Source organism: Bactrocera neohumeralis, chromosome 5, assembly GCF_024586455.1.
Source record: "Bactrocera neohumeralis isolate Rockhampton chromosome 5, APGP_CSIRO_Bneo_wtdbg2-racon-allhic-juicebox.fasta_v2, whole genome shotgun sequence".
Taxonomy (NCBI): Eukaryota; Metazoa; Arthropoda; class Insecta; order Diptera; family Tephritidae; genus Bactrocera; species Bactrocera neohumeralis.
Window position 1 is genome coordinate 66571125 of NC_065922.1, and position 27632 is coordinate 66598756.

General features: G+C 26.8%; 1 protein-coding gene across 2 annotated transcripts; it reads left to right on the plus strand.

Moving 5' to 3' along the window:
• Positions 1–27336, plus strand: LOC126760477 (sarcoplasmic calcium-binding protein). Of its 2 annotated transcripts, none has more exons than XM_050476122.1 (5): positions 1–301; positions 22287–22495; positions 23011–23083; positions 26395–26703; positions 26778–27336. In XM_050476122.1, exons 1-5 carry the CDS (start codon positions 227–229, stop codon positions 27006–27008), a joined length of 897 nt encoding a protein of 298 aa, XP_050332079.1. In that variant the 5' UTR covers positions 1–226; the 3' UTR covers positions 27009–27336. The 2 variants fall into 2 exon arrangements, with proteins under 2 accessions (XP_050332079.1, XP_050332077.1); XM_050476120.1 differs by lacking the exon at positions 1–301 and adding an exon at positions 10602–11445.
• Positions 27337–27632: the final 296 nt, after the last annotated feature.

Sequence of the window (27632 nt, forward strand, 5' to 3'; positions counted from 1 at the left end):
TCTACTTATGTAATTATCTGCCCTTTCAATTACATATTTTTTTAAAGAAAAAAATGGTATAAGAAACTACGAAAACAAACTGAGAAAAGGTGAATAGTCTTAAGCGCATAAAAAAATATTTACGAATTTGTATGCATAGCAGTATCCGCAAGTATCTAATGGTTTTGTTTTGTTACCACTTTCTTATTGCACGCGCTGGAATAAATATATATGTACATATGTATGTATGTTTGTACATACCAACTGCTTACTTTCTGGCGTTTTCCATTTGTTCGTCGTTGGAGTCACGCCGCTGTTGAAGGCAGGTATTTTTTTACCTTTCTGGAAATGTTGAAACCAAATGTGAATGCAAAGTAAACAAATTAACACCATTTATAGGGCATATTTATGTTGCTGTACAAATACACAGATATGTATATATGAATATATATGTACATAACATTTTTTTGTATGAACAAGTTTTTGGTAAATCCAATTTACACTGACAGGCCTACATTTCTTATACATATGTATGTATATCTTATTCAGATACAATATTGAAAGAAATATAATTTTGTCTCTACAAAAAATATAAATATTTGTAGTAGAGTCAGGCAGTCAGTCAATGGTAAATATTAACTAATTGCAATGAAGAGTAGCAATTTTTACTTAAGTATGTATGTTTATATAAAGGGGTGAATTTTCCCAACTTTTTCGGTATAAATGCATACATACATATGTATATAGAATACAATATTATTCTAAAATAATAAGTTAAGGGCGTAGTAAGGTATTTTTTTTTTTTTGCATTTTTATTGTTTTTATTTTATATAAATGTACAATATCTTGAGATTATTCTGTGAAAATTTCATAACAATTAAAGCAAAATTGACGGAGATATACACTTGTAAGTCTCCGCCCTCCGATTTGATTGTGAGCGGCTGTGAAACTTTAAACCTGTTTTTCTCACACTTCACTTTTTCGAAGCCGGTGAACTCTGTAGCTCAAAATCTACTGAACAGATTCTTTTGAAAGTTTGCACAGTCTTTCTCTACATAAATTGTGAAGTAACGCTGTCGAGTTTTCTTTTTTTTTTAATTGCAACTTATTTTTAATCAATAAAATTTCTGATTTTTTGGTGAAAAATCAGTATTTTGAGTTCCTAACGTTGCAAAAAATTGAAAAATCATTGTTAAAAAAAAAACTCGACAGCGTTACCTGAAGAAACTTATCAACTAATCAAATCAATTTGGTTTTTTAATTTCAAATGATCCAGTCATGAGTTATGCGGTTCACCGCTAATCAATTTTTTTTTTTTGGAAGGTCTGGAAGATGCTCTGTCACCGGCTCATTTTTTAATATTTTTCTATGAAACTTTCACAGAATATTCTTTAAATATCATATAATTATGCTATAATTATACAAATAAATAAATATTGATTGTATCTTTAAAAAAAATTATTGAAAATATGCTTTTTTTCGCTCGAATTAACCTTACCCCCTTAAATCAAGTACTAGTGGATTATTAAGAAATTGACTAAATTTAGCTTCAACAATTAGTAAGTGACAGGTGTCAAAAAGAATTTGCTTTTGTAAATGAAATTAAAATACTACTTGGAGAATAATTAAGTGAATTTTAATATTTAATATTAACCATTGATTGTGTAAAATTTACTTTATAATAGAGCAGTTAGCTAATCGCCCAATCAATACTAAATTGAGCTCTGTTTTCTTTCGTTCAAAGCCGGAATACAAACTCATTCCGACCTTTTGGGGTCACTTAAATATTGATTGGATAGTTCAATAACTCTAACTGCTTTACTTCACGGTAAATCGAGAACAGTTCGGGATTACATTACTAAAGTTCTCTTAAAGGTCATATTTAGAGTTTCTTCGGAAATCGTATAACTTAGAAGTGTTGAAACCGATTCTCGACGTTCACAATTTTAACCTGAAAAGGACTAAGTTATGGACATTATTTATCAAAGTCAGATGATCGGTTCAAACTGAGAATGGAGGCTTCAGAAACAAATTTTTCCCTTCAGAGCCTGGTAAATATTTAATTATTTAACTTAATATATGTATGTAGAATATGTATATTAACTATGTATTATTATCGTCGCGTTTAGTTGCCCTTACTCTATATTAACCTTATTTGGAACATGTATACCGCGATATATTAATATATATCTAGAGAGAAATAACTTATATATCGTCACCTGAAATGCAAAACAACGTATCATCAAAAAATTCGAAATTGAGTGTCTTATTGATTACGCTTCACTACTTCAAATTACATACATAATATTACATATGTTCAACATTTTCAGGTTCTGCACTCAGGTATAAATCAGTTTTAACCAATATAATTATTTTTTTTTTTACTCATGTTCCATTTTATTTCGTGTTTCATTCACGACACTGTAAATTTCCGAAAATGTTGTTACGTTATTTTGCATTTCAGGTGACGATATATTCAGCCATATACGATTTTTGTAAAAAAAAAACTTTCTTCGTAAGGAGATCATTCCTCGGTACTCAAACTTAAATTTAAGATGTTTGTTTGTGAGATTTTCGTCTGCACAATCTATTCGATGGTGGCTGGGAATACATCTATATTTTATTGGAATTGTGGTCTCCAAGAAAAAATCGTTGACTTACAAGGAATAAATATGCTTTGGTATCTAATTTGCTTAAAAATGTTCAATTAGATACCTCCAAAGCTTGAAAACATCAGTGTTAGAGCTCAGAGAGACGATTAAATAGACAAACTAGACTGTACACTTTACTTACCGAATATTTTGATTCAGTAACCATGTACATATGTATATGGCGAATCTATCTTACTATTTATGTATACATAATACTACATATATCGGGTTGCGCTAATAGGGAAGCGGCTCCGCGAACCGCTATCTCGTACACGAACGGACGTGGATTTGCCTCCTTTGCACTGCTTCGATGCATGGGAGCCTCTACTTCCTCTGATCTCTGTTTTGCGCTAGTACCTCCGCTACCTTAGGATTTTTCCACTCCCGGAGGTGCCTCAGATACCACTTTAGGCTAGCTTAAGCCTTTACTGCCAGGGTCATCATTTTCGCCAGGGTGACCGGCTGGTGGTAGAGGGGGCAATCGGCCTTTAATTTTCTCCTCCTTCTACGAGCACCGTCGGTATCCGCCCGATGCGGCTGCCAAGTATCCGAGCAGCTGAGCCTGTTGGGGGAGCTTCGGTACACATGTTATCATCGTCATTCATGGGATAAAAATTTATGATGTTATTATTTTACGATGCTTTATGACACGTTGTGAGTACCCCAAGTGTAAAAAAATTACAATTCGATTTTTTTGTTATAATGAAGTGGATGTGCTTATAAGGTGGTTCCGGGCATTAATTTCCTATAATTGCTCCCATAACAGTGCTACACACCAATAAGGCCCCTTTTTAGTGACTTGCCACCGTTCTCCTATGTCGTGCCTTATGCTTTTCTTTTCCATGTGTTTTGTGCATACTTTTGTATTATATTTGTGCAACTAGATAATTAATATACATATATATGTATACATATACTTAAGTTACCTGTGCTACAGCCAGTTAGCTAGAGCCCATGCCTTCCACTTATTTCTTTTTCGACTTTTTGTAGAGTTTACAATTCAAACCAGTTTTTCTGCCTCACTACATTTTCATTTTTTAGTTTGCTGCTCCTCTTTTTTATCACTATCTTTCGCTTATCATACATACATAGGTAACATACATATGTATATAATAGTTATCCATATCTCCTATCATATTTCTTTTAAACTCTTCTTTTTCCACCGCACACTGGCTTGAGCCACTTTCTTTAAGCCGGCCGGAATATCGCTGCAAATCTTTTTATATGGCTTACACTCGTGCGTGTATGTACGCTATGTATGTATGTATGTGTGTAGTGAGTTTATGAAGCCAAAAGGTGAATGTGTATGCGGCGCAGAATTTCGCAGAAGAAGTTCCACCGGTTGAATGGCTGATGTTTATGGAACTGCGCAATTTCTTCGCTTGAAATTCTAGACAACAAACCTTGCTCATGCCTTTGGCCGAGTCGCATACCTGTGCGTAGTAGACTGTGTACATGCGCAGCTATTTTTGCAATCCGAAAAGGTCACACGCTGCGCTTGTTTTCCGTTCAGCAATGATTGAGGGACTAAACAATGGCGAAAATTCCAGATTAATTGCGCACCTCAATTCATATTGCGTGCGTGTGTGTAGAGAGGCTAAGGAGTGGCAATTTTAACCTGTCATTGTGGAAAATGTTTTTTTGCAGCATTTCTTTTACAAAGAATATGCTGAAACCGAAAAAGGCGAACGCTTGGTACTTACATACATACATATAAGAAATTTGTAAAGCTATAGGTATTTCAATCGGCCAAAGGATCTGCCGTACACCTGCAGCTGGATGACATTTTAGAGGCGTCGAGGATGAATTGGCAAACAGACGATGAATGAGTTCTTTCACCTAAGGTTTCTTGGAATGCTCGCACTTATATGTATATTGAGATGGGTTGCAGGTAAATTACATATACTTGTATTCGCTACCTCTTCGCGAGCAGGGGATCAGCATCAAACCAGCTTACAGAAGCACAAGAGGATCCTGTTTCTGCTTTATTTTTACTTGTATCATTCTTCTACAGCTTTCAAAACCGATGTAAGAATACGAATAAGTAAAATAATATATTATACAAGTATTACAGAAATTCGTTGTTATGCCTGTATTGTCATATCGAATGTGAATTTCTCCTTTAATGCAAATTTCATGTTTCAACATCTGCTACACCTCGATCGTTGGTCACTTAGTTATTTTCTTAAAATATATCAGGAACACTACTTAAGAATTCTCTTCCCTCTTTGAAACCTTTGTCTCTCGTTGTCTCAGTCCACAAGCTAGCCCTTTGGTCACTTCTGGCCCCCAGATCCCATCAGTTATTCTAAGTATTTACTGATTGGTGCAATGGAGATCGCGGTGAACCAGTTTCGAATAATTTGAAAATTTCTCTTTAGTTTTTTCCGAGAACGAAATTTTCTTAAAAACCTTGTGGGTTCAGCAAGTTCTGAACCGATATAAAATGTGCATTTCTTCCTATTTGTCGAGAAACAAAAAGTCATATAGCTGCCATACAAACTGAACGATCGAAATCAAGTGCTTGTATTGAAAACTTTTTCATTTGACAAGATATCTTCAAGAAATTTTGCATGAGTTATTGTCTAGAGCAATGGTGTAATCTCTAAAAAGATCGCATCACTATAGCATATATGTAGCTGTCATACAATTTTTTTTTGTGAAGGATACAAGGATACAAAAGTTTCGGTGCAACCGAAGTTATCGTTTTTTCTTGCTGTAGTTTAAATTTTTTAGTGCTGACTCCTTTGGCAAAGTAACCGTAAACTTCGACTATCCTTTTTTGTAAGTACATATGTACATAAGTCACAGCAAAAGACTGAAGTCTCACTCATAAGTACTAGAAAAGTGGAAGAGAGTATATCTCTCACCATAGGGGAGTGTGAGATTCATTAACAACCACAACTAAAGTGTTTGGAAGTAATAATGGACTTAAACCACAAATTTAAGGATCATCTGAATACACTGCAGAGAAACCTAATAAAATTCTAAGCACCTTATTAAAGGCTGCATGCATTCCAGCCGTCGATTCTTAATTGCAAAGCTAATGAGATCGGTTGTATTATATGCGGCTCCAATATGAATCCAGGCGCTAGGCACTAAAGCATATGCCAGACAAATAAGCGCTGTGCACAGGCTGTCGGCACTAAGAGTTATCAGTGCTTTTCGAACAATATCAAGCGATGCTGCTGAAGTAATAGGCAGTACGATGCCCATTGACATCCAGGGTGAGGAATACGAGCGGGTATACAAGTTATCAGAGCCGTTTTTAGGAGCCAAAAGAGAAGAGAGTCAAAAGCTTAACAAAATGGTAGCAGCGGTGGCAAACCTCACTTAAAGACGGGAGACCCATAGACTGATACCAGACATCCATTTGTGGATCGACATACGACTTGGCGACCTGGATTTCTACCTAACCCAAATACAAAGAGAACATGGGTGGTTTAGAAGCTATCTGTACAGATTCCAGCACGATATTTGTCCGAATTGTCCGACGTGGTCAGAGGGATTTTAAGACTCTGAGCATGTATTCTTTCATTGCCCTCACTTTTTAAGTACAATGAAAAAGCTTGAAGCAACTCGCAGTGGTAGTTTTACGTTGGAAAATTTGACGACAGTCATGTCAGCGAAGCGGCAGCCTAAATCATGACAAAACTGAGAAATATGTACTTACATAGTACATACATATGAGCAGATTAGGCGTTCGTCAGTCCTTGCCATAGAGGAGACTTCACTCCTACAAAGTCATACTTTATGAGGTGGTTCCGTGGGAGAGTCTGAAGTTGGGCGTAGGTTAGGTTTAGCGGATTGAAGTTTCGCAATCTGGCTTTTGATGCTTCCCTACTTAAAAAAAAAAACAAGCCGCCTAGCTGTTATTTTGCACGTCATTGGCTATAATTTTTGCGATGTGTCGTGATGCTTTCTGAAACTTACCTTGCGCAAAAATACTACGTGATTGCTTTTTAATAAATAACTGTCAAAATAAAGCAACTACAAGCTATTGTGCAAAAAAAAAACTGTGAATGGCATATATATATGTACATGCATACAAATATGTGAGCATACATACATATGCATGTGTGTTTTTTGCTCAAGTTCCAGTGCCGGCAGTCATGTAGGCACACAATTCTTGGTATTTAAGTTTAATTTAAATATCAAATTTGATACTTGGCCATAAATCAAACAAATAACTGCTGTATTTACTAAAATAACAACAGCAACAACAAAAGGTAATTGAAAACAAACTTATTTCGGCATCAAATGTTTGCACATACACACACATAAACATTTGTATGTTTGTTTATACTAATTTTGTTTTCATTGCAGCGGTTTGTTGCTTTGTTGTTATAGTTTTGTGCGTTTGTATGAGTGTGCTTCTGTGGGTGTGCGTAAAGATGTTTTTCCGTTGTACTTATTGAACTTTTTTGGCATAAAATAAATATATATTAGTATGTATATGTATATATGTATGTATGTGTATTGGTATAAAAATATGTGCATATGTGTGCGGAAGTTAAGGGAACGGCATACTTGTTTTATAATTTATAATCTGTTCCTAAATCTTTATGCCACATTTGTTCTTAACTTTTGGTTACAAGTTAAATACATATAAATGTACATACATACATATGTACATATGTACATATATATGAAGGCGGTTATATACACCTTCAAATAAAGCTTGTATGATTAAATGTTTTTCACCGTTTCGTTAGTTTCATTTATAAGCGCACACATATACATACATACATATATACATACACATATCTATGTATGTATTTGTACTTTTGTGTATGTTTATGCTTTTTTAAATACTTGTCCATTGTAAATACAATACACATATTTACATACAAATATACACATACTTAGCTTCTCAAACTATTGCAGCACATTTTCATGCATGTATGCGTGTGACCTAGTTTCCATTAAAATGAAATTCGTCTTCTCGCATTCAATATGCGGTCATATATTATCTGGCGTGTTGTTGTTGTTTTTTATTTTTTTTAATTTAGAGGCTGATTCGTTTGCTGTCGCACTGCACGCAGGCACACACACCCACATACATGATTACACACATACATACATATATAAGCACTTTTGGGCGGCTTATCACTTGGGCAGGCATTGACTGATGTGATAAGTCGGCATTTTGAGTACAAAAATACTTACATACATATATATAGACATGCATACATTTATATAGCTACATATACATATGTACATATATGTATATGTATATTAACAAAACTTGTAACTGCTAAGCACGAACTCTTGGGAAAAGTAATACTGGAACATAATTTTCATTGCTATTTTATTGTGGGCTCAATTGCAACTTGGCGCATTGAACCTTGATCACTTAGAGACCTGAAAATGGTATCTAGACCATGAAAATTCCATTTCGCGAAGCAATGTTTTGGATGCGGCTAAGAGCGCAGGGGTCACAAGGTGTCCACGTTGGCAAGGAGACAACAAAAAACGGATTTTCGACTGTGCTTCGGGGCCAAACACTAGCTTTGTAGCCGTTCTCCCTCCCTTATTTCTTCAAAAAATAGACTTGTTGGCATCCTTTGGGATACTATTTTCGGCGAACACAGTACGACTATTTATATGTTAGTATTTTTGCCACATTAGTGATGGTGCCATAACACTGACTTTATTTTAAATACAATATTTCAAGAAAAAATTTGTTTCAATAGTAAATAATCGGCCTGGTTTATGCCAATTACTGTCAAGCTTGGATCAAATCTCATTTTTGTTGATATACTTCGGGCAAAGAAAGCGGCAATGCAAGATTTTGTAGATGTGTTTAGTTAAAATGGATGCAACTGGGTCAAAGTGCGAAACCGCATTCCATTGGTTTAATGTGTATGTTGGTGAGTTTAATTATTCAGTAATAGTGAACAAGCAGTCAACAGTTCTAAAAATCGATGATTTTCATTTTTCATATTTAGCACTCTTTATAACTTTTTATATGTCCATTGAATTTTATATTACAGAAAGTGCCATTCCTGATTTTCCATTTCGCCAAATAATACCTTTTAGTTTCGAAAAATCATCATACCCAGAGTAGAGTTTAACGCAGAGTTTGTAACATCCAGAAGGAAACGTCGGAGACATCATCGTTATCAAAATCGTGTTCTTATATGTAAAACTTATATATTTTTAAATATATCTTCACTAAATTTGGCTTAAGTTATTGTTCACCAGTACAATCTCCGAAGAAATGTTTGCAATCGGAGCACTATAGCGACCATATAAACTTTTTGTGAAGGGTATTACGGCTTCGATGCAACTGAAGTAAATGTTTTTCCTTGTTTTTATTTTTCAAACATAACGAAATTTTGTATAGTTGTAGATTATTTACAAAAGTTTCTGTATATTTTTTTACAGGGATTTATTTGATTCCAAATTCACTCCCTATTATTATTGTGAAATTGTGGAAAAGTTACTGTGCTATGTTGACCTCATCTGAATGAAGGACTTTCAGTGTTTTTCCTTAGCCCTTTTTTTAGACTGGCTTAGCGTCTATTTTATCATTTTTTAATCCTTATTTTCTTTTTTTTAATAGCATACCTACTAATACCTACTTTAGGGTGGTACTAAAAAATTCGAATATACTTTTGGTTTAATTTTTGTGCCCTTCTATGGATAAAAATCAATGTTAAAGATATAAAAACTAAATATTGCTTCAAGTTAGAGACTATTAGGGTGCATCGAAAGTAAAAAAATTTAAATCTTGACGCCTGTGAGACTCAATTTAAACACTTCCAACCAGTATAGAAAGTCAACTGCGTTGTAGGCTTTATCAAGTGATATCAATGTTGCGTTTAAGTCTTAAAAATTGCTTTAATATTTTTTTCTGAAAAACTATCCCAACTTCAATACACATAATTATTTACTTTTCATTAGCTATTGAAAATTTTTTGGCTAAGTCGAGTTTGCTTTTTCATGATTTTTGAATCCTTATTTGCCTCCTTTCTTTTATTTTTTTTGTATTATTAGCTAAAAAATGTTTTAGGATGGAACTTAATAAATAATCAATTTAATAAATTTTTCAGGTCGTCTCGTTGCCTTGAATCGGTAGCATCATGGAGATATATTAATACCTTTTTTTTTTTAATTTTCCATAAATATTTTAGTCCAAAAGTAGCCACAGCGAAGTTCACATTTTGACATCTGCCACTTTGAGCCAAACTCCATATGTGTTATATTTTACTAGATCGCGTATTGTCGAGATATGGTTTCAAGCGCATGGAATTTCCTTCAATAATTTTTTACATTTAAGAACCACCCTAATGTTATATTATATGTGTATAAATTAATTTTCTAGCTCTATCACGTAGTATCGAGGTATAGTTTCAGGCGTATGGAATTTCTTCCAATAATTTCCTTTTTTACATTTAAGTACCCCCCTAATGTTTAATATTATGTGTGTAAATTGATCTTCTAGCTCTCAACACGTGTTTTGAACTACAAAAACATTTTAAGAATACATATGTATGTATGTATGTACATACAAACATACAAAAAATATATGTATGTATATAAAGTAGCAATCTTTACTTTGCAAGCAATCTGGATCGAGAGATGATACTTGTACTTACGTATAAGTACAGTATATATGTATGTATGTATATTTGACTTATGTATAAAAATTTGTATTCCATTAAAATCGGAGTTGGCTCGGTTTTCGATTTTATTTTGTACACATATTTTCTGTTACTCCAAGTTACACATGCTTACATAAATCTGTATGTATGTATTATACACATAAAATTATACATATATTCGCTTTGTTTTTGTTTCCAATTGTTACACCCTTCTTTTCGCGTCTGTTTTTTTGAATTAATACCTTTATTGTGCTGCTGCTCACTAAATACACATATACAAACGTACATTCAGATACACATATGTATGTATGGACACATACATACATATATTTGAGCACTCACACATTTATATTTATGTTTCCAGTTCCCTATATACTCCATGTGTGTACGTGTATGTGGCGGCAAAGCCATAAACAACAACTCTGCCGCTGCTCTTTGCGCTGCCGTCACTGACTGCGTTGTAACGCCAGCTGCGCTTTTGGGCAGCGTGGCAGGGGTTTATTCGTGCGTGCCGCCTAGGAGTTTCGTTCAAATTGTATTCGAACGCTGAAGCGAACGGTCGTACTATTTTCCAAAAAAACTGCGAGAGTTTCAATACTCAACCAAAAAGCAAACAACTCAACATACTATAATTTTGCAATCAAAGTAAAAACTATCACAAGAAATTGAAAATTTTCAAGTGAAAGAAAGCGAAAAAGTGTTTCAATTGTGTTGTGAAGAGAGTTTCGAAAATACAAACAGTGTAAAAACTGCGCAAGACTAAATAAAAATTTGTCGGTGTGAATTTTTCAAGTTTTCGAAAATTATTTTTTAGCAAAAAATTATTTAAAGAGAACAGTGACTGCAAATTGTGTAAGCTAAACGCTTAAAAATATCAAAACTATTGCTTGAAATTTCAAAATCTGTTTTCGAATTTTCAAACCGCTGCCAAATAAAGCAAACACATTTAAATGATCACACACTTACTATCCTGATAGTGTCTGCAGTGCTTTTCTGTGTGTGCGTCTTTCAAATACCTGCCTATTATTTCCATCAAAAAAGTTGGCGTTTTTAATATCGTGTTGTAGACGAAAAGCTAACACAACAAAATGGCTTTTGCAATTATGAGCCGTGGCTTTTTGCGCACTTCCAAAGAAATGCTGGAACGCAGCATCGCCGTGGGCAATGCTGCAATCTCCCACTGTTTCATGGACATTGAAGCCAATGTAAGTTTGAAGTTAGTGTTACATGCTACAGTCGTGCACAAAAGTATGGGTGTGTTAAAAACACAAATTAGAAGTTTAAAAAAATAAAAAATTAAACAATTAAAATTAATATAATTATTGTTATAAATTGACCTTAACTAGGGAAAATATACTATATATTATATTTTTTAGCAGAGTACGCATACTTTTGTGTTTGAGTGTTAATGTATGTATGTACATTTTTTTATTTTGATATTTTCAATTTTTTTATTAATAAATTTCAAAATCAAACATTTTAATGATACTGATAATTAAGAAAGGGTGGGTTCAGTACAGTAGATCTTATTAATGCAGGTCGCATTTATTTTGAGAATTTTTTTTTCAACTATTTTGTGTTCTTAGCTTCTTCCGCAAACTTGGGCTAGTTTGTTTTACTTCATATACAAATAAAATAATGTTTTTTTGAATTAAACAAAAAATAAATCAAATAAAAATATATAAATTTTCGTAATTAATAAAAATAATAAAAATTTTGCTCTTAAATTTATTAAATAAATAAAAATAATTGGAAAATTAAATATTATTTTTTAATATTAATGAAAATCTTTTTAAATTAAATAGAAAATAAATCAAAAAATATTTAGTTTTGAAATTAACAAAAATAATTGAAATAATTTTGCTATTAAATTTATTAAACAATTGATATAAATAAAAATAATTAAAAAATTTAATGAAAATCTTTTTAAATTATAAAAAATAAATCAATTAAAAATATTTAGATTTGAAATTAACAAAAGTAATTGAAATAATTTTGCTCTTAAATTTATTAAACAATTGATATAAATAAAAATAATAAAAATTTAAGTAAAATTATATAAAAAAGTTATTAAAAAAAATGTAAATTAAATTATAAAAAAAAAAATAATTTAAAAAAAAAATGGTTTAAAATTAATTTTTTATAATTATTACTTACTTTATTCAAGTATAGAAATTTTATAATATAAATAAAATAATTTGTATGTTTCATTAAAAAAATATTAATTAAAATTTGTTTGTGGTAAATTAAAACAAAATTAATTTATAAAAAAAAATATTTTCAGTTGTTTATAAATTAGTTTACATTTATTTTTATTATTATTTTTTTTAATTAGTTTACTTACATTTTTTAATTAATTTTTTCAAATAAAATAGTAGAAAATCAGTTACTAATTAAAATTAGTTTATTATTTATTAAAAAAAATATTAAAATAAATTAATAAAAAATATATGAAAATTTATTTACAAACAATTGATAAAAAAAAAAAAAAAACAAAATCGTTGGTGAAAATCGTTAAAACTTGTTTGTTTGCTATTTTTTTGCTTTCGTTTTTATCTTTTTTGCAAACTGTTAATTATAGGAAAATTTTCAGACAAAGTTATTTTTAAAAATATGTTTACGTTAAATTATAGGCAATTTAATAAATTCTATTTAAAAAAGCGTGAAATTACCAAATCTTAAAAACAAATGTGTTGAAAAAAGTTTGAAGTTTTTTCTTTTGTTGTTATTTTTTGCAAATTTTCAAAGTATAAGAAAAAAAAAAAAAATTTTAAATTCTATTAAAAATACATGAAATTACCAAATATTTATAAAAATATATTATAAATTTTTTTTTAAGAGTTTAAAGTTTTATTCGTTAATTTTTGTTTTTTTTTGCATATTTCTAACTATAAGAAAATTTCAAAATACAATTATTCTAAAAAATATTTTTGCTTTAAATTAAATATTATATAATAGATTTTACAAACAGTGTGAAAAGTCCAAACATAAGTTCAGACATTATTTGATAAATACCAAAAATAAGTATTTTTGTTATAAAAATTAGAATTTTTTGTTTTGTAGAATTTTTTAAAAATTAAAAATTTCTTTCTTCTACAAAATTTTTGATTTTATGCATTGTAGATTGAAAATGGAAAACAAAATACTTGCAGCAAACATTTTTAATTAAGGCTTATGTTAGCAGTATCTGCATTTACATACAGGCATACAACACAACAACATGTCTGCTACATTTTGTGAATAGCATGTCCATGTCTAATCTTACACACTTATCGGTCCCACTTAATGAGTTTTATTCGAAAAAAAACTATAATTAATACGAGTACTTCTTTCAACTTCAAACTCATTAGAGAAGAGTGTTCTCGAATGTGCGGGAAATTTCAAAAAAATCTACATGAATGTATGTGGTATATGTATGTATGTGTAGTTAAACATGCACGTAGCACATATGACATCATATATATATATATATATATATATATATATATATATATATGTATGTATGTATGTATGTAGATATCATATGTGCTACATATACATAAGTACACATATACCACATACATTCATGTAGATTGATTTTGAAATTTATATAAATACATATACATATATGTACATATGTATGTGTGTATGTATATTCAAATTTGTATTCGTTGGCATTTATATTTGACTATTTCGAAATATTGAAACTTTGTAAAGATTAAACACACTCGTTTCGCTTTATCTGTAAAGTCTGCATACATACAAGCACAACTACTTACATATGTACTATACATATGTCATAGTGCACATAAAAATATTTTTTCTTAGTTTTTCTTCCATTCTTTGGTTATTGTCGGCCTATTTGGTTATTAGGCTTACTTTATCACTACACAGGGTTGCATTTGTACTCAAACATATATGTATACGTAGAAATTTATTATAACAGTTTTTTGGCTTCTGCCGAACACGTGTTCGTGTTTTGAGTTTTGAATATAGTACATACAGACCATATGTATGCACCATATGTAGTTGGTGTTGTTTTGCCTTTACAAAATTTTCGACAATGATTTTTTGATTGTGGAGGCAAATATTTCCCAACTGCTCTCTCTATTTTTCGGAATTTTTCCAGAAAAGGCTTTGAAGCCATAAATGATGCTGATTATATTTTATTTTTAACTAGATATATTTCTCTAAATCTATATTTCTCTAAAGAAACTAACAAAATTACGATGGACAACCTCACACGAAACTTAGAAATTGCTAACAAATTCAAGTCTCGAAACCTTGATGTACTAGGAGCAGCAACGGCAAAAGAACGTTTTATTTAAACAATAAACGAAATCAATTAGCGAGCAACAGGTCAATGTTGTATGCAAAGCGAACGATTAATAGTGGCAGCTTAGCACCTAGAGACCCAGTAGGGAATTAAAGCTAAGAATTTTTTTACAGCAAGAATATATAAGCAAATAAAAAACTTATTATTTTAAAAAATGTTAATGTTAATATATAATACTAAAACAAATAATAATGTTAAAAAAATAATAAATAACAAAAAAAAAAAAAGATAATGAAAATAAAATATTCTTATATTCAAATAAAAAGAATTATGTAAAAATAAAATTTTAAAAATAAAATAATATGAAAAAACAAAAAATAAAAAAATGTAATGAAAAAAAGTATTAAAAAAAAATAATAATACAAAATAAGGAAAAAATAATAATGAAAGAAATAATATAGAAATAAAAAAATTTAATAAAAAATTTTAAAATAAAAGATTAATACAAAAATACAATAAAAATATGAAATAAGAAAAAAATAATAATAATGGAAGCAAATAGTACAATAAATAATATAATAGTAAAAAAATTTAAAGAAAAAAAATATTAAAAGGTATTAATCATTAATGAATGATTAATAAAAAAATTATAAAAATACAAAATAAGTATTGAAAAAGTAATAATAGATGATTTTATAAATAATAAGCTCTAACCCCTCACCTAAAGTCGTATCATCTTTATCCTTATTTATGTCAGTTAAGTGTCATATCTTTCTTCAGTTTCCTTTTGGTTCACTTTTTAGTATATTCTTGTTATGAACAACAGACTTTACGCTCCAAAATCTTTGTTTTGAGTCGCTTCACGGTTTAAGGTACAAAATTTCCGCTTTTTTTGTTTTTTCATTAATTAAAAATTGCTGCTGGTGCCTTCATTAAACCGTTGCTATTATTGTTGCCTTTGTATTTTGCGTGTGGCATTCGGCGAGCATGCGAATTGAAAAAGAAGAAATCGAGGTCTTTTGAATAATTTGCTAAATCAATATGTATGAATGTATGCTTGCAAGTATACATACATATGTATGTACATATATGCAGGTGTATGTATAGGTAATGGGCAAAGGTGATTAAAAACTAGTAATAAATTAAAAGTTAAAAATAAAAAAATAAAATTAAAAAAAAATGTACATAAAAAATATGAAATACACATGTATGTATGTATATAATAAAATATAAATACTATAAAATTAAAAATACATAAAAAACTGTAATGAATTAAAAGTAAAAAAAAAATGTAATATATAAAATATGAAATACATATATAACAAAATATATATATTATATAATAATAATAACAAAATATATATATTTTATAATAATAAAAAACCAATCATAAAATTAAAAATACAAAAAAAATTTAATGAACTTGAAAATTTTTGATAAAATATTTATTTGAACTTTTATTTAAAAGGAAAATGAAATTAATATACTATTAAAGGTATTAAAAATTAATATATTTTTTTTTTGCAATTTTAATTAAAAGAAAAATAAATGAAAATTGAGTTTTGTAATTAAAATATTTGTTTATATTTTTTAGAATTAGCATTAAAACACTAAATAAGTATATAACAATATAATATAACAAAAAATTTATGTATATAAAATACTTAACAGAATTCTAAGTCTAGTTTTAGGCTTTGTTTTTAATTCAAATTTTAATATAAAAAAAATTATTTTATTTTTATTCTTACTATTTTTTATATATATTTTCTATTGTTTTAAGTTTTTTTGTCACAATTTTTATTTAAAAAAAAATTTTATTTTTATTCTTACTATTTTTTATATATATTTCCTATTCTTTTAAGCTTTTTTGTTACAATTTTTTAAGAATTTTAAAGAAAATATTTTAATTTTATTTTTACTTTTTTTTATATACGTATATATTTTCTTTTTCTTGTATATTTGTCATTAAATAAATTTAATTTTCTTTAAAAAAAAAATTGACAAATTTCTTCATAAAAAATCTCGCCAAAATCCTGCCTATTTAAGTCACAAACAATATTATTTGTAAAACTCAAATTTGCACAACCATTATGCTTTCGAGCCAAAATTTATAAAAGAAAAAAATATATCACGAAAACAAAAAAAATAAAAAACAAAAACCAAAAAAATATATAAAACAAAATCAAAATAAATAAAAATAAAGAAATGAAAACGAAAATAAAAGTATAGAAAAAACCAGACAGACAAAACACTTGCTCTCTCGCCACTTCAGCAAACAAATGGTAAAGCGAAAATAACTGTAAAAACCCATTAGAAATACAAACTTTATTTAAAAGTGTAAATATTTTTGTTTTCTGCTTTTTGGAGTATTAGCCACTACAAAAAATGTATATAAACACTATTCGTTTTTCCACTTATTTCATGTTTGTATTTGAAAATATTTTATTTATGCTACTAAACAGCATAAGTATGTTTGTATGTATGTATGTATGCACTTATTGACAGCCGTAAGCAATAAATGGGTTTAAAGTATCTCAAAAGCGCAGACAAAGAAAAAATTAAAAAAAAAAATATTATAAAACAAAAAAGTACCAAAAAAATAAATTATTTAAAAAACAATAAAAAAAATTTATATGAAGAAATAAGAAAAAAACAAAATATAAAAAAAATGATTTAAAAAAATTATAATAGAAATAAAAAACAAAAAATATGTGTGTGTATGTATATATACTATAAATAAAATAAAAAAAAAACAAGCAAAAGAAAACAAATAATAAAAAAAAACTAAAATAATTAATAATAAAAGAAATAAGAAACAAAACAAAATACAAAAAAAAGTTATTTAAAAAATGATAAAAGAAGTAAAAAACAAAAACCGGTAGGTATGTATGTATATATAGATAAATAAAATACAAACAAAAAAATTAACTAAAAAATGAAAAAAAATTAATACTAAAACTTTTTTTTATTAAAATTAAGTTACAATAAGCATTAATTTTATAAAATATTTTATATTATATTATTTTGTAATTGTATTATATGTTTTATTTAATATTTTTTGTAATACTAATTAATATTAACTACATTTAATTGATATCCATTATTTTTAAATTTTCTTTTCGTTTAATATTTGAATGTGCATCACTTAGATTTTTTTGTTTGTTATTTTGATTAGATTTTTACATTATCATACAATTTTTTATTTTTATTTTTGTTTCTAAAACATTATATTTTCTCTCTACATATATATTTATTTTAAAATTTTTGCATTTTGGTTCTCTTTATACATTTTTTTTATATGTAGGTATATGCATATGACCCGCACAAATTTAAATTCGCTTATCAGCACCCCCATTCATATAAAATAGGCTTTTTGAAGTCACATACGTTTACGTAAAAATAGTTTAAAAATAAATACGTTTAAAAAAATAAAATTTTATCAATATTTAAGTCTCTTAGAGTGTAACTGTACATAGTTAATACGTATTCCTGCCATATTAAACTGCAATTCATTAGTTAAATCGCCTTCAAAGTTAGTAAACAAAACGTTCATTAGTTCCAAATAGTTGCACACGACACACATTTTAATTAACTTCGGCCAGTCAATGAACTTTGAAGTAAACAAAATTAACCGTAATTTTTTTTACACGAAGAAAGTTTGTTTTGGTTGCATTTTTCAACGGTAAACAACATAAAATTCGGCTTTTTGAGAAAAGCTTCACATATTGTATTTATACACATACATACGAGTATAGAAATGGGAGTGTGTGTGCATGGAATAGCGATAAGCAACAGTTAAGCAATTAATTCATATAAATAAGTATATGGTATATAAATAGTTGTAAATAAATATGTATATATATATATACATACATACATACCAGCATTTCGTCGCAAGTTCGTTGCTTTTGTTGAAGTCTTTCGTTTTCATAACTGGCAAACAGCCAAATGGTTTAACGGCGCTTGAAGATGTGTCGTAAACGACAACACACGACATTTGCATAAATGCGTATGTGTATGTACATATGTACATACATAAATACAGACATAAACAAGCGTGTGCCTTGTGCCAGAAAACTTGGCAAATAAATACTTTCGAAACCGGCGCTACGTTGAAGTAAACAAACTAAATTATTGCCCTATTACAGTACAAAAATAAAAACCAAAGAGAAAATGAGAAGAAGTCAATAATAAGGAAATGTTAAAGCAAATAAATACAGTTTTGAAATATAAAATTATTATATGTTATATAAATTATCAATAACAAAAACAAATATTTAAATAAAAGTAATTAATATTAATATTATTAATAAATAACATTAAAAAAAAAAACATTTAGAAAAAAATTACTGAATGTGCAAAAAAAAGAAACTTAATTAAAAAAATATTTATAAATTATAATTTAATAAAACAATAATTACAAAAAATACAATGATTTTAGTTGTGAAATTCAAATATATATAAATAATAAGAGAAATAATATTAATTTAAAATTGCGACTAAAAATCATTATAATATTTATATACATATAAATACAATTAAAGTAAATTAATATAATTTTTAAATAAAAAAATAAACAAATAAATACAAAAATTAAAAAGAATTATATTTTCCATGTTGAAAATCAAATTATTTTTGAAAGATATATTTTTTAAATATTTTGTGACTCTAAATAAAAATAATTAATATTAATATATTAATAAATAACATTAAAAAGATAGCAATTAGAAAAAAATTTGAATGTGCAAAAAAAAAAAAAAAAAATAAAAATAAATAATTTATTAAAACAATAATTATAAATAATTATAAAAAAATGATTTTAGAATGAAATTCAAATATATATAAATGATCATTTTAATATTTATAAATAAATACAATTAAAGTAAATTAATATAATTTTTGGAAATAAAAAAATAAACAAATAAATACAAAAAATTAAAAAGAATTATATTTTCCATGTTAAAAATCAAATTATTTTTGAAAAATATATTTTTTAAATATTTTATGATTCTAAATAAAAATAATTAATATTAATATTATTAATAAATACCATTAAAAAGATAACAATTAGAAAAAAATTACTGAATGTGCAAAAAAAAGAAACTTAATTAAAAAAATAAAAATAAATTATAATTTATTAAAACAATAATTATAAATAATTATAAAAAAATGATTTTAGAAGTGAAATTCAAATATATATAAATGATCATTTTAATATTTATAAATAAATACAATTAAAGTAAATTAATATAAGTTTTGAAATAAAAAAATAAACAAATAAATAGAAAAATAAAAAGGAATTATATTTTCCATGTTGAAAATCAAATTATTTTTGAAAGATATATTTTTTAAATATTTTATGATTCTACAAAACGAAAAAATAAGTTTAACATTTCTAATTAATAACATAAATAACATAACACAAATTAATAAAATTATTGGTATAAAAAAACATTTAATAATAAAAACCATCAAAATAAATTAATGAAATTATTGCAATAAAAAAAAAATAAATAAATAAATAATAAACACAAGTTATTTTTTAAATTATTCTAAAAATACGAAAAAATAATATTAAAAATTGTTCAAAGGAAATTAAGAAAATTCTTCTTAACAACAGAAATGATAAAATAAAATTTTATGTGTTGAAAACAAAATTAATAAGAAAATTTTATATTTGTTAAAATAAAAACGAAAAAATGTATCAGAAATTTTGGATATGAAAAAAAAATAATTTTGAATAAATAAAATAAATAGTCATAATTAAAAATGTTAATAAATGCAATTAAAAGAAACAATGAAACATAAAAATTGATACGTAAAACTAAGAAAAAAGAGTTTTTTCTAGAAAAAAATAATTTTTAATTTTTTTTTCTATAAAATGAGAAATTTTTTTCTATAAAATAAGTTGTTGATAAATTTTTTAAATTAATTTGAATATTTTATTTCGCTTAAAAACAAAACAAATAAATTAAACAAATATAGAATGCAATGTAGAAAATATTTTATCCATAAATTTGAAATAATAATAAAATTTATATGTAAATAAATATAAATTATTATGTCTTAAGGGGTTAGGGGTAGTCAGAGGCACGAAAAAATGAGAATTTTCACTATTTTTTTGCTATTAAATCGTGTTATTTTACAAAAGTAGTAATATGGCATTATTATATATATTATATTATGGGGATGGGGCTAGTTCCAACCATAGACAAGCCTATAAAGAAGACTCTATAAAAATTTCAAGTAAATCGGTCCAGTAGAACCTGAGAAATCGTGGGTATCGTTTCGAAAAAGTCAGTTTTGAGAAAAACGCGTTTAAAGTTTAGGAGACAATTCTAGTGAACACGGACGCCACGTCACAAAATCGGCTGTATCTCCGAAAATAAGTCGAATTTTGAAAAATCCTTCCAAGGTCATATTTTTGAAAGTCTAAACTTTCAAGATATGCAAAAAAAATCGATTTTTTCAAAATCTTAGACAAGAATACCCCCTTAAGTATATAATAAGTAATTTAGTTACGTTATTTAATTAAATTTAAGAATATTAACTAAAAAAGTTGGTTAAGAGTTAATTTTTTCTTTAATTGTTGTAAATTAATTGAGTGCACTTATGTTAGTATGTATTAGTATGTATATGTACATATTATATATAGGTTCCTAGACACCTCTAACAAAGCCTCTCCAACAACCTTATTCATAATGATTTTTTTCATTGAGTTATAAAATTCATAAGAAATAAAAAATTTTCCCAAAAATAATCAAACTTCAACCGTTAATATCTTTTAAACGGTTGGGTTTACGAAAAATCATAATAGACCTTTTTTGTAGAGCATTCAATTTCCTACAAAATTTAAGGAACAAGATATTTTTTCAAGTAGTTGGAAGCGAGATATAAATTTTTCTATCTGATAATAAGAAAAAATAGAAAACTGTATGTAGGAGGACCTTCCCGTTACAATTAAAAACTGATGTTTGGAGAGGCCTTTTTAGAGGTATCTAAGAACCTATTTTTCCAGTACGAAACGAAAAAATATTTTTTTTTTTGAATCACTCTAATGTATATATTTCGAAATTCATTTAGTATTGAGTAATGCTCACGTGTTCACTGTCTAATCATTGATCCACATACATATTTACAAATCATATATGCACATAAATTAAGGGCACAAATATTACATAACCTCACTTTGGTTATTGATAATATATATAACACACACAGTATGTGAAAGCAAATAAGTTTATGCTCACTTTGTGGCAGATGCATTCCATTTGAATTGTAATGACATACGATAGTTAGATAATCACCAAACCAGAGCAGTCAAATTTGAAGCACAATACAGTTATAATATTTACAAAGTTGGCGTGACTTGTGAAAACTATTTATTTATTTGTATTTAAACCCAAAATAAAATTTATGATTTCGATTTTAAGAATTGTATGTTACATATACTATGTACATAACAAAAGTTATATAATATTTGATTACAATGTGTTCATTTATAAAGAAAGTGAGGTTATGCGACTTTGTAAACACAATTTAAATGTAAAATAAATATAAGAAATTTCTTCAAACACATAAATATTACTCATTTAAGGTAGTTTGTTGACTTTTTAAATCAAATTTTAAATATTTCAAGCGCTTTAATCGACTCATCAAACAATTTCCTTCATTTTCCCCGAACCACCTGTTCATTCATAAGTATATTACAGTTCTTTGTTATTACCGCTATTATTCATCCGCCGTTTTCTCCACAAATTAATCAGTTCAATTCTACTTTGTTCATTGCAGCATTCCACCGTTGCACTTGTACAGCATCGCTCGACTTGCACAGCTATCAACGCTGCAACGCTGCCCACAGCTGGTTTTATGAGGCCCGTCTGCAACGGCAGCTATTGTCTGTTGAAGCCCAGGGTGAACAATTCGTATTTAAACAAGCGTAAAAGTAGCTCGAAGAAACAGGTGTCCACGGTAGCATCATCAAAGCGTGACGAAGAAAGGTGAGTAAACTCCGAAGAAAGCACAGATAAATGAAGATTTTCCTTCTTTGTTGAGACTAGAATACAAAATACAAAATAACTATTTATTTATTAAGAAAATACAATTATAAATGTATATGCTACCTGTAATATATAACAACACTAGCGGTGGGGACTTTGGCTGTAAAATATAAAAATAACTTGAAATCGCATATAAATATTTGTTTCTAAATAATTCTTCATTAAACACATTAATTTTCAATAATTCAAAAATTCACAAAAAAAAAAAATAAATAATTTTATATATTTATTTTTAAATATTTATATAAGAGAGGTAAAAATATTATAAAAACAGATTTTTAATTATTAAAAGTTATAGTTTCATTTAAATTAAATATATATTTTTTATTAATATTTTTGTGTAAATATGATTCTTTTTTGTAATTTTGGCGTGTTTAGAAATATATTACAAGTATATAGTATATATATTTTCTTTTCAATTTAAGGCAATAATGTTAATATTCTTTCCTTTGCAGTGATAGCGATTCGGATTCCGACGATGAATTTGAACAAAAACGTGCAAGCGTACGCGCCAAGTACAGTGCGAGGGTAAGCATTCTTTGATAAAAATAAATTTAAATAATAATTTTATTACAATAAAAAAAAAATATTTATTTAACATTAAATTTATATATATATGAATATTTATTTAAAAATAGCATAAAAGAAATACATATTTATTAAAAGTATTTATTAAAAAAAAAAATAAAATATTTTAAAATTATTAACAATTAATAGACTTATTAAGTTGTATTTTAATTTAATTTAATTTTATTATTTTCTTATATTTTTTTATATTAAATTTAAATTAAATATTTTTTTTTCAAATTATTACAAGTTTTTTTGATATAGTTTTAATTTTTTTAAATTAAGTTTTTTTTTATTAAAAATAAATTTTTATTAACATTTATTTTTTTCTCAAATTTTTTTATATTATTTTTATTAATATTATAAATTTTTATTAATATTCACTATTTTTTTTCAAATTATATTAGTTGTCCTATAGTTTTTTTAATATAAGTTTTAATTTTTTTAAACATGCCTTTTTGAAAATTTTTTTATTGTAAAAATAATTTTTTATTAACATTTATTTTTTTCTCAAATTTTTTTATATTATTTTTATTAATATTATAAATTTTTATTAATATTCACTATTTTTTTTTCAAATTATATTAGTTGTGCTACAGTTTTTTTAATATAAGTTTTAATTTTTTTAAATATGCCTTCTCGAAATTTTTTTTATTGTAAAAATAAATTTTTATTAATATTTATTTTTTTTTCAATTTTTTTTTGTATTATTTGTTACTCTTTATTTTTTCTATAGTTTTATATACATATAATAATCTTTTATATATGTTTAATTATAAGTTTTAATTTTTTTGTAATATAATTGTAAATAATAGTACAAATATAAATACTTATATATTTTAAAAAATTTAGTTTTTTTTTCAATTTTTCTTCATATTTTTTTTCAAATTATTTTAGTTGCATTATTATTCTTTTAGGCTGAGCTCAGGCCACCAAGGGTCACAGCTTGGCGAACTGTTGACGGCCTAAGTTCTTAGGTTAGCTGTAGTCCCTGACCAAAAGCGATATTCTTTAATTTTTTTAAATATAACTGTTTAAAGTTTTTTAAAAATAAATTTTTATTAAAATTTTTTCTTTCACACTATCTTAGTTGTGTTGTTGTTCTCTAATTCTTTTAAAAAGAAGTTTTAATTAAAAGAAAAATATTTTTTTCACATTTTAAAATTATTAAAGCAAATAAAAAACAACATTTTTTTTTGCCTCCAACTAGTTTTGCTGTATTTTTAATTTATTTTACTTTAATGCAGATTATTAATTATTTCATCTGGTAACACTTGTTATTTTTTTAATATACATACATACATTTCTATAGAGCAGACATAGTCTGGGCACAGTTATAACCAGTTTGCTGATTTTTTTATATAAATACAAACACCAATTGAATATTTTTTCATAATACTACCTAGACGATAGCACTAAAAATCAGTTCAAATAAATTTTTGTTGCAGCGTCCTATTGTTTTTGTATTTTTTATTAAGTTCTTGTATAATTTTATAATTTATTTGTATATTTTTAATTTTTTTATTTCAATTTTATTTTTGAATTTTTTTTACTTTTTCTCTTTGCCCTATCCCACCTATGCAAATAAGCGTGTTTCGGATGCTTTCTGAATGCTTAAAAGTCCAAAACACATGCCGATTTTTAATGAGTTTAATGAGATGCTAAAGCAACAAAAAACCAGACTGAAACTGTATTGTTTCGCTATTTAAGTGTGGCTTGTCAACCCATTAATATGTCGGCTTTTCAACTAGTTTCTAAGCAACTAATTTGCATGCGCCGAACGGGTTTAGATTTTTTGAGAAAGGAACGAGTAGAGAAAAATAAATAACTATGCATAAACTAAAATTTGAAAAAAATATGTGTATATATATATAATATAATTATATACATATAAATCTTATAATAGAAAAAAATTAAATTGAAAAAACAGAGAATAGCTTAAAAATCAAAAAAAAAAAAAATTTATTAAAAATAATAAAAAAACTAAAAAGAGAATTACTAAAATTAATAAAGAAACCTAACTTAAAACATTTAATAATATTTTAGTTGCAAAAGTATTAAATTTGAAATTTGAATATTTATATAAAAATATTTAACTTTTTTTTAATATTTTAGCGTTAGAAGAAGTGAAGTTAATTTTTTTATTTTTTAATTATAATTGGTAATAGTTTATAAATAAAATAAAACCTAAAAAAAACAAAAAATAATCGTTTAAAAATTTGAATATTATTTTAAGGTAATTAAAATTACTTTATTAGTTCTAATTAATCTAATTAATTTTAAAAACATTATTACTATTTTTAAATGAGTTAAAAAAAATTTATATTATTTTAATAGTAAAATTACTAGAATTAAAATTATTATTTTTTATTTAACATTTTAATTGAATTTTTGAGCAAAAAAAAATTTGTTTTTAACCAAAATAATTTTTTTTTTATTTTTTATTATTAATTTTTTTTTAATCTATTTATTTAATATATATATTATATATTTTTTAATCGGTTTAAAGAGTTGAAAGTTATTTCAATATTAAGTACTAGAGTTAAAACTATTTTATTAGTTCATTTTTAGATTAATATTACTTTTTCTTCTTAAATAGTTTTAAATATAATTTTTAGGATAACAGTACTGAAATTAAAATATTTGATTAGTTTTTAAATATTAAAATTAAAAAATAATAGCCAAATAATAAAATAAAATTACCCTTGCACTTTTAAATTAGTTTAAATATTGTATATTATTTTAAAGGTAAATGCACTGGAACTAAAGTTAGTTTTAGTTTTCCAAAAAAAAAAATAACAAAAAATTAATAAATAATTTTTAAATTAGTATAATGTTTTTCAACCTATCTTTAAAATTGTTATAGTTTTTACTTTAATTTGAAATGAATATTACCTCTTTATTAATTCGAATTTATTATTGTATATTATGCTAACGGTAAATACATATACTAGAGTACATTACAAATTATTATTCGAAATAAATTATTTGTTAATTATTTTTAGGTTTTTCAAAAGAAAAAAATGGAATTAAAACTAATTTATTTTAATTATATAAATTTTTTAATTAATTTATTTTTTTTGAAATTTATCTTTAAAATTGTTATAATTTTTTCAATATTTTTTTTTTAATTATTTATGAAATAGGTATTACTTTAACTATAAAAATTCTAGAAATAAAATTACTTATATTAATTTTTAAATATAAGCCTGATATATTATTTACCCAAAAGCAATTTTTTAACTGTCCATCTCTCTCTTCTCTCATTACAGGGCGATTCCGAGTTCTGGCGTCGCAAAATGCGCACGCTCCACCGCATACTCGACGTCAATCGCGATGGCGTTGTCTCATTTGACGACTACAAATTGATTGCCAAGCGCTTCACGGACTTGGGTCATCTCACGCCCGAGATGTCGGCTGAGTTCGAAGAGGTCATGCGTCAAACGTGGGTCGAGCAATTCGGCGAAATTACGCCATATAATTTAGTGACTGCCGAGCAGTTCTTGGTGGAGGTGCATCATCGTCTCAACGACGAACAGTTGGAGAAGCGCATTGGACGCTTTTTGCCCTATTTATTCAAGGTAATTACTTCGTAACTAATTGATATTTAATTACAGTTAAGTAATGCATGTATTTCGTTGTTTTTTATTTGCAGGCCGTTGATTATGATCACACTGGCCACTTGGATCTCGAACAGTATAAGTTATTCTTCCGCTGTCTGGGTCTTTCGGATGAAGATGCCGCTATTTCCTTTGCTGTGATAGACAAAAATGGCGATGGCCAATTGTCCTTAAAGGAGTTTCTACATTTGGGACGTCAATTTTTCCTAACCGAAGACGAGACGAAAATATCGAAAATGTTCTGGGGTCCATTGATCGATCACTGACTTGTTGAACATGCGTACACCGCTGTGTTGGAGTTGTTGGCGCGCGGCAAATTTCACGATCTACATCGCGCGCAATATATACTCTACATACTCTGCATGCAAAGTGTCTCGGAGCAATTTGGTATTTTCAACGACGACATCTATGGAGGAAACCCTTTGCTAAGACTATTATTTTATGTTAATACATTTATTTTTATAACGGTAACGTTGCGTTCGTACGAACGTGGCGATTTTAAGCAGTTTATTGTATATCATATAAGACAATTTAATGAATCACGTAAGAAAGCGAAAAAGAGAAGGAAAAAAAGAAGAAAACGAAATTAAAAAACACAAACATTGTTCGTTTTATTTCAAAAAAACTGCGAGTATAGGAAGGTTGTTGTTGTTGTAGCGTCGGAAAAAAATACTTAAGTAATTTCGGGGCATGGTGCCGGGATGACAGTACTTGGCTGGATGCAAATCCGGGTCCGTTCCGGTTATTTAGAACCGAATGACGTGGGAACGGTGAGTATAGGAAGGTCTACAGGTATGATAGAGGGACAAGTTTGTGAGTGTTTATTTTTCCGCCAAAACTTTCGATCCATATCTCATTCAGTCTAATTGATACGCCAATAGATCTCTTGA

Bases quoted from the DNA above. Each gene is read 5' to 3' on its own strand.
- LOC126760477 (XM_050476120.1), top strand. From the start codon at position 11,329: ATGGCTTTTGCAATTATGAGCCGTGGCTTTTTGCGCACTTCCAAAGAA. The intron at 22,496-23,010 runs GTGAGTAAACTC...TTTCCTTTGCAG, and splicing joins TCAAAGCGTGACGAAGAAAG to TGATAGCGATTCGGATTCCG. The intron at 23,084-26,394 runs GTAAGCATTCTT...CTCTCATTACAG, and splicing joins GCGCCAAGTACAGTGCGAGG to GGCGATTCCGAGTTCTGGCG.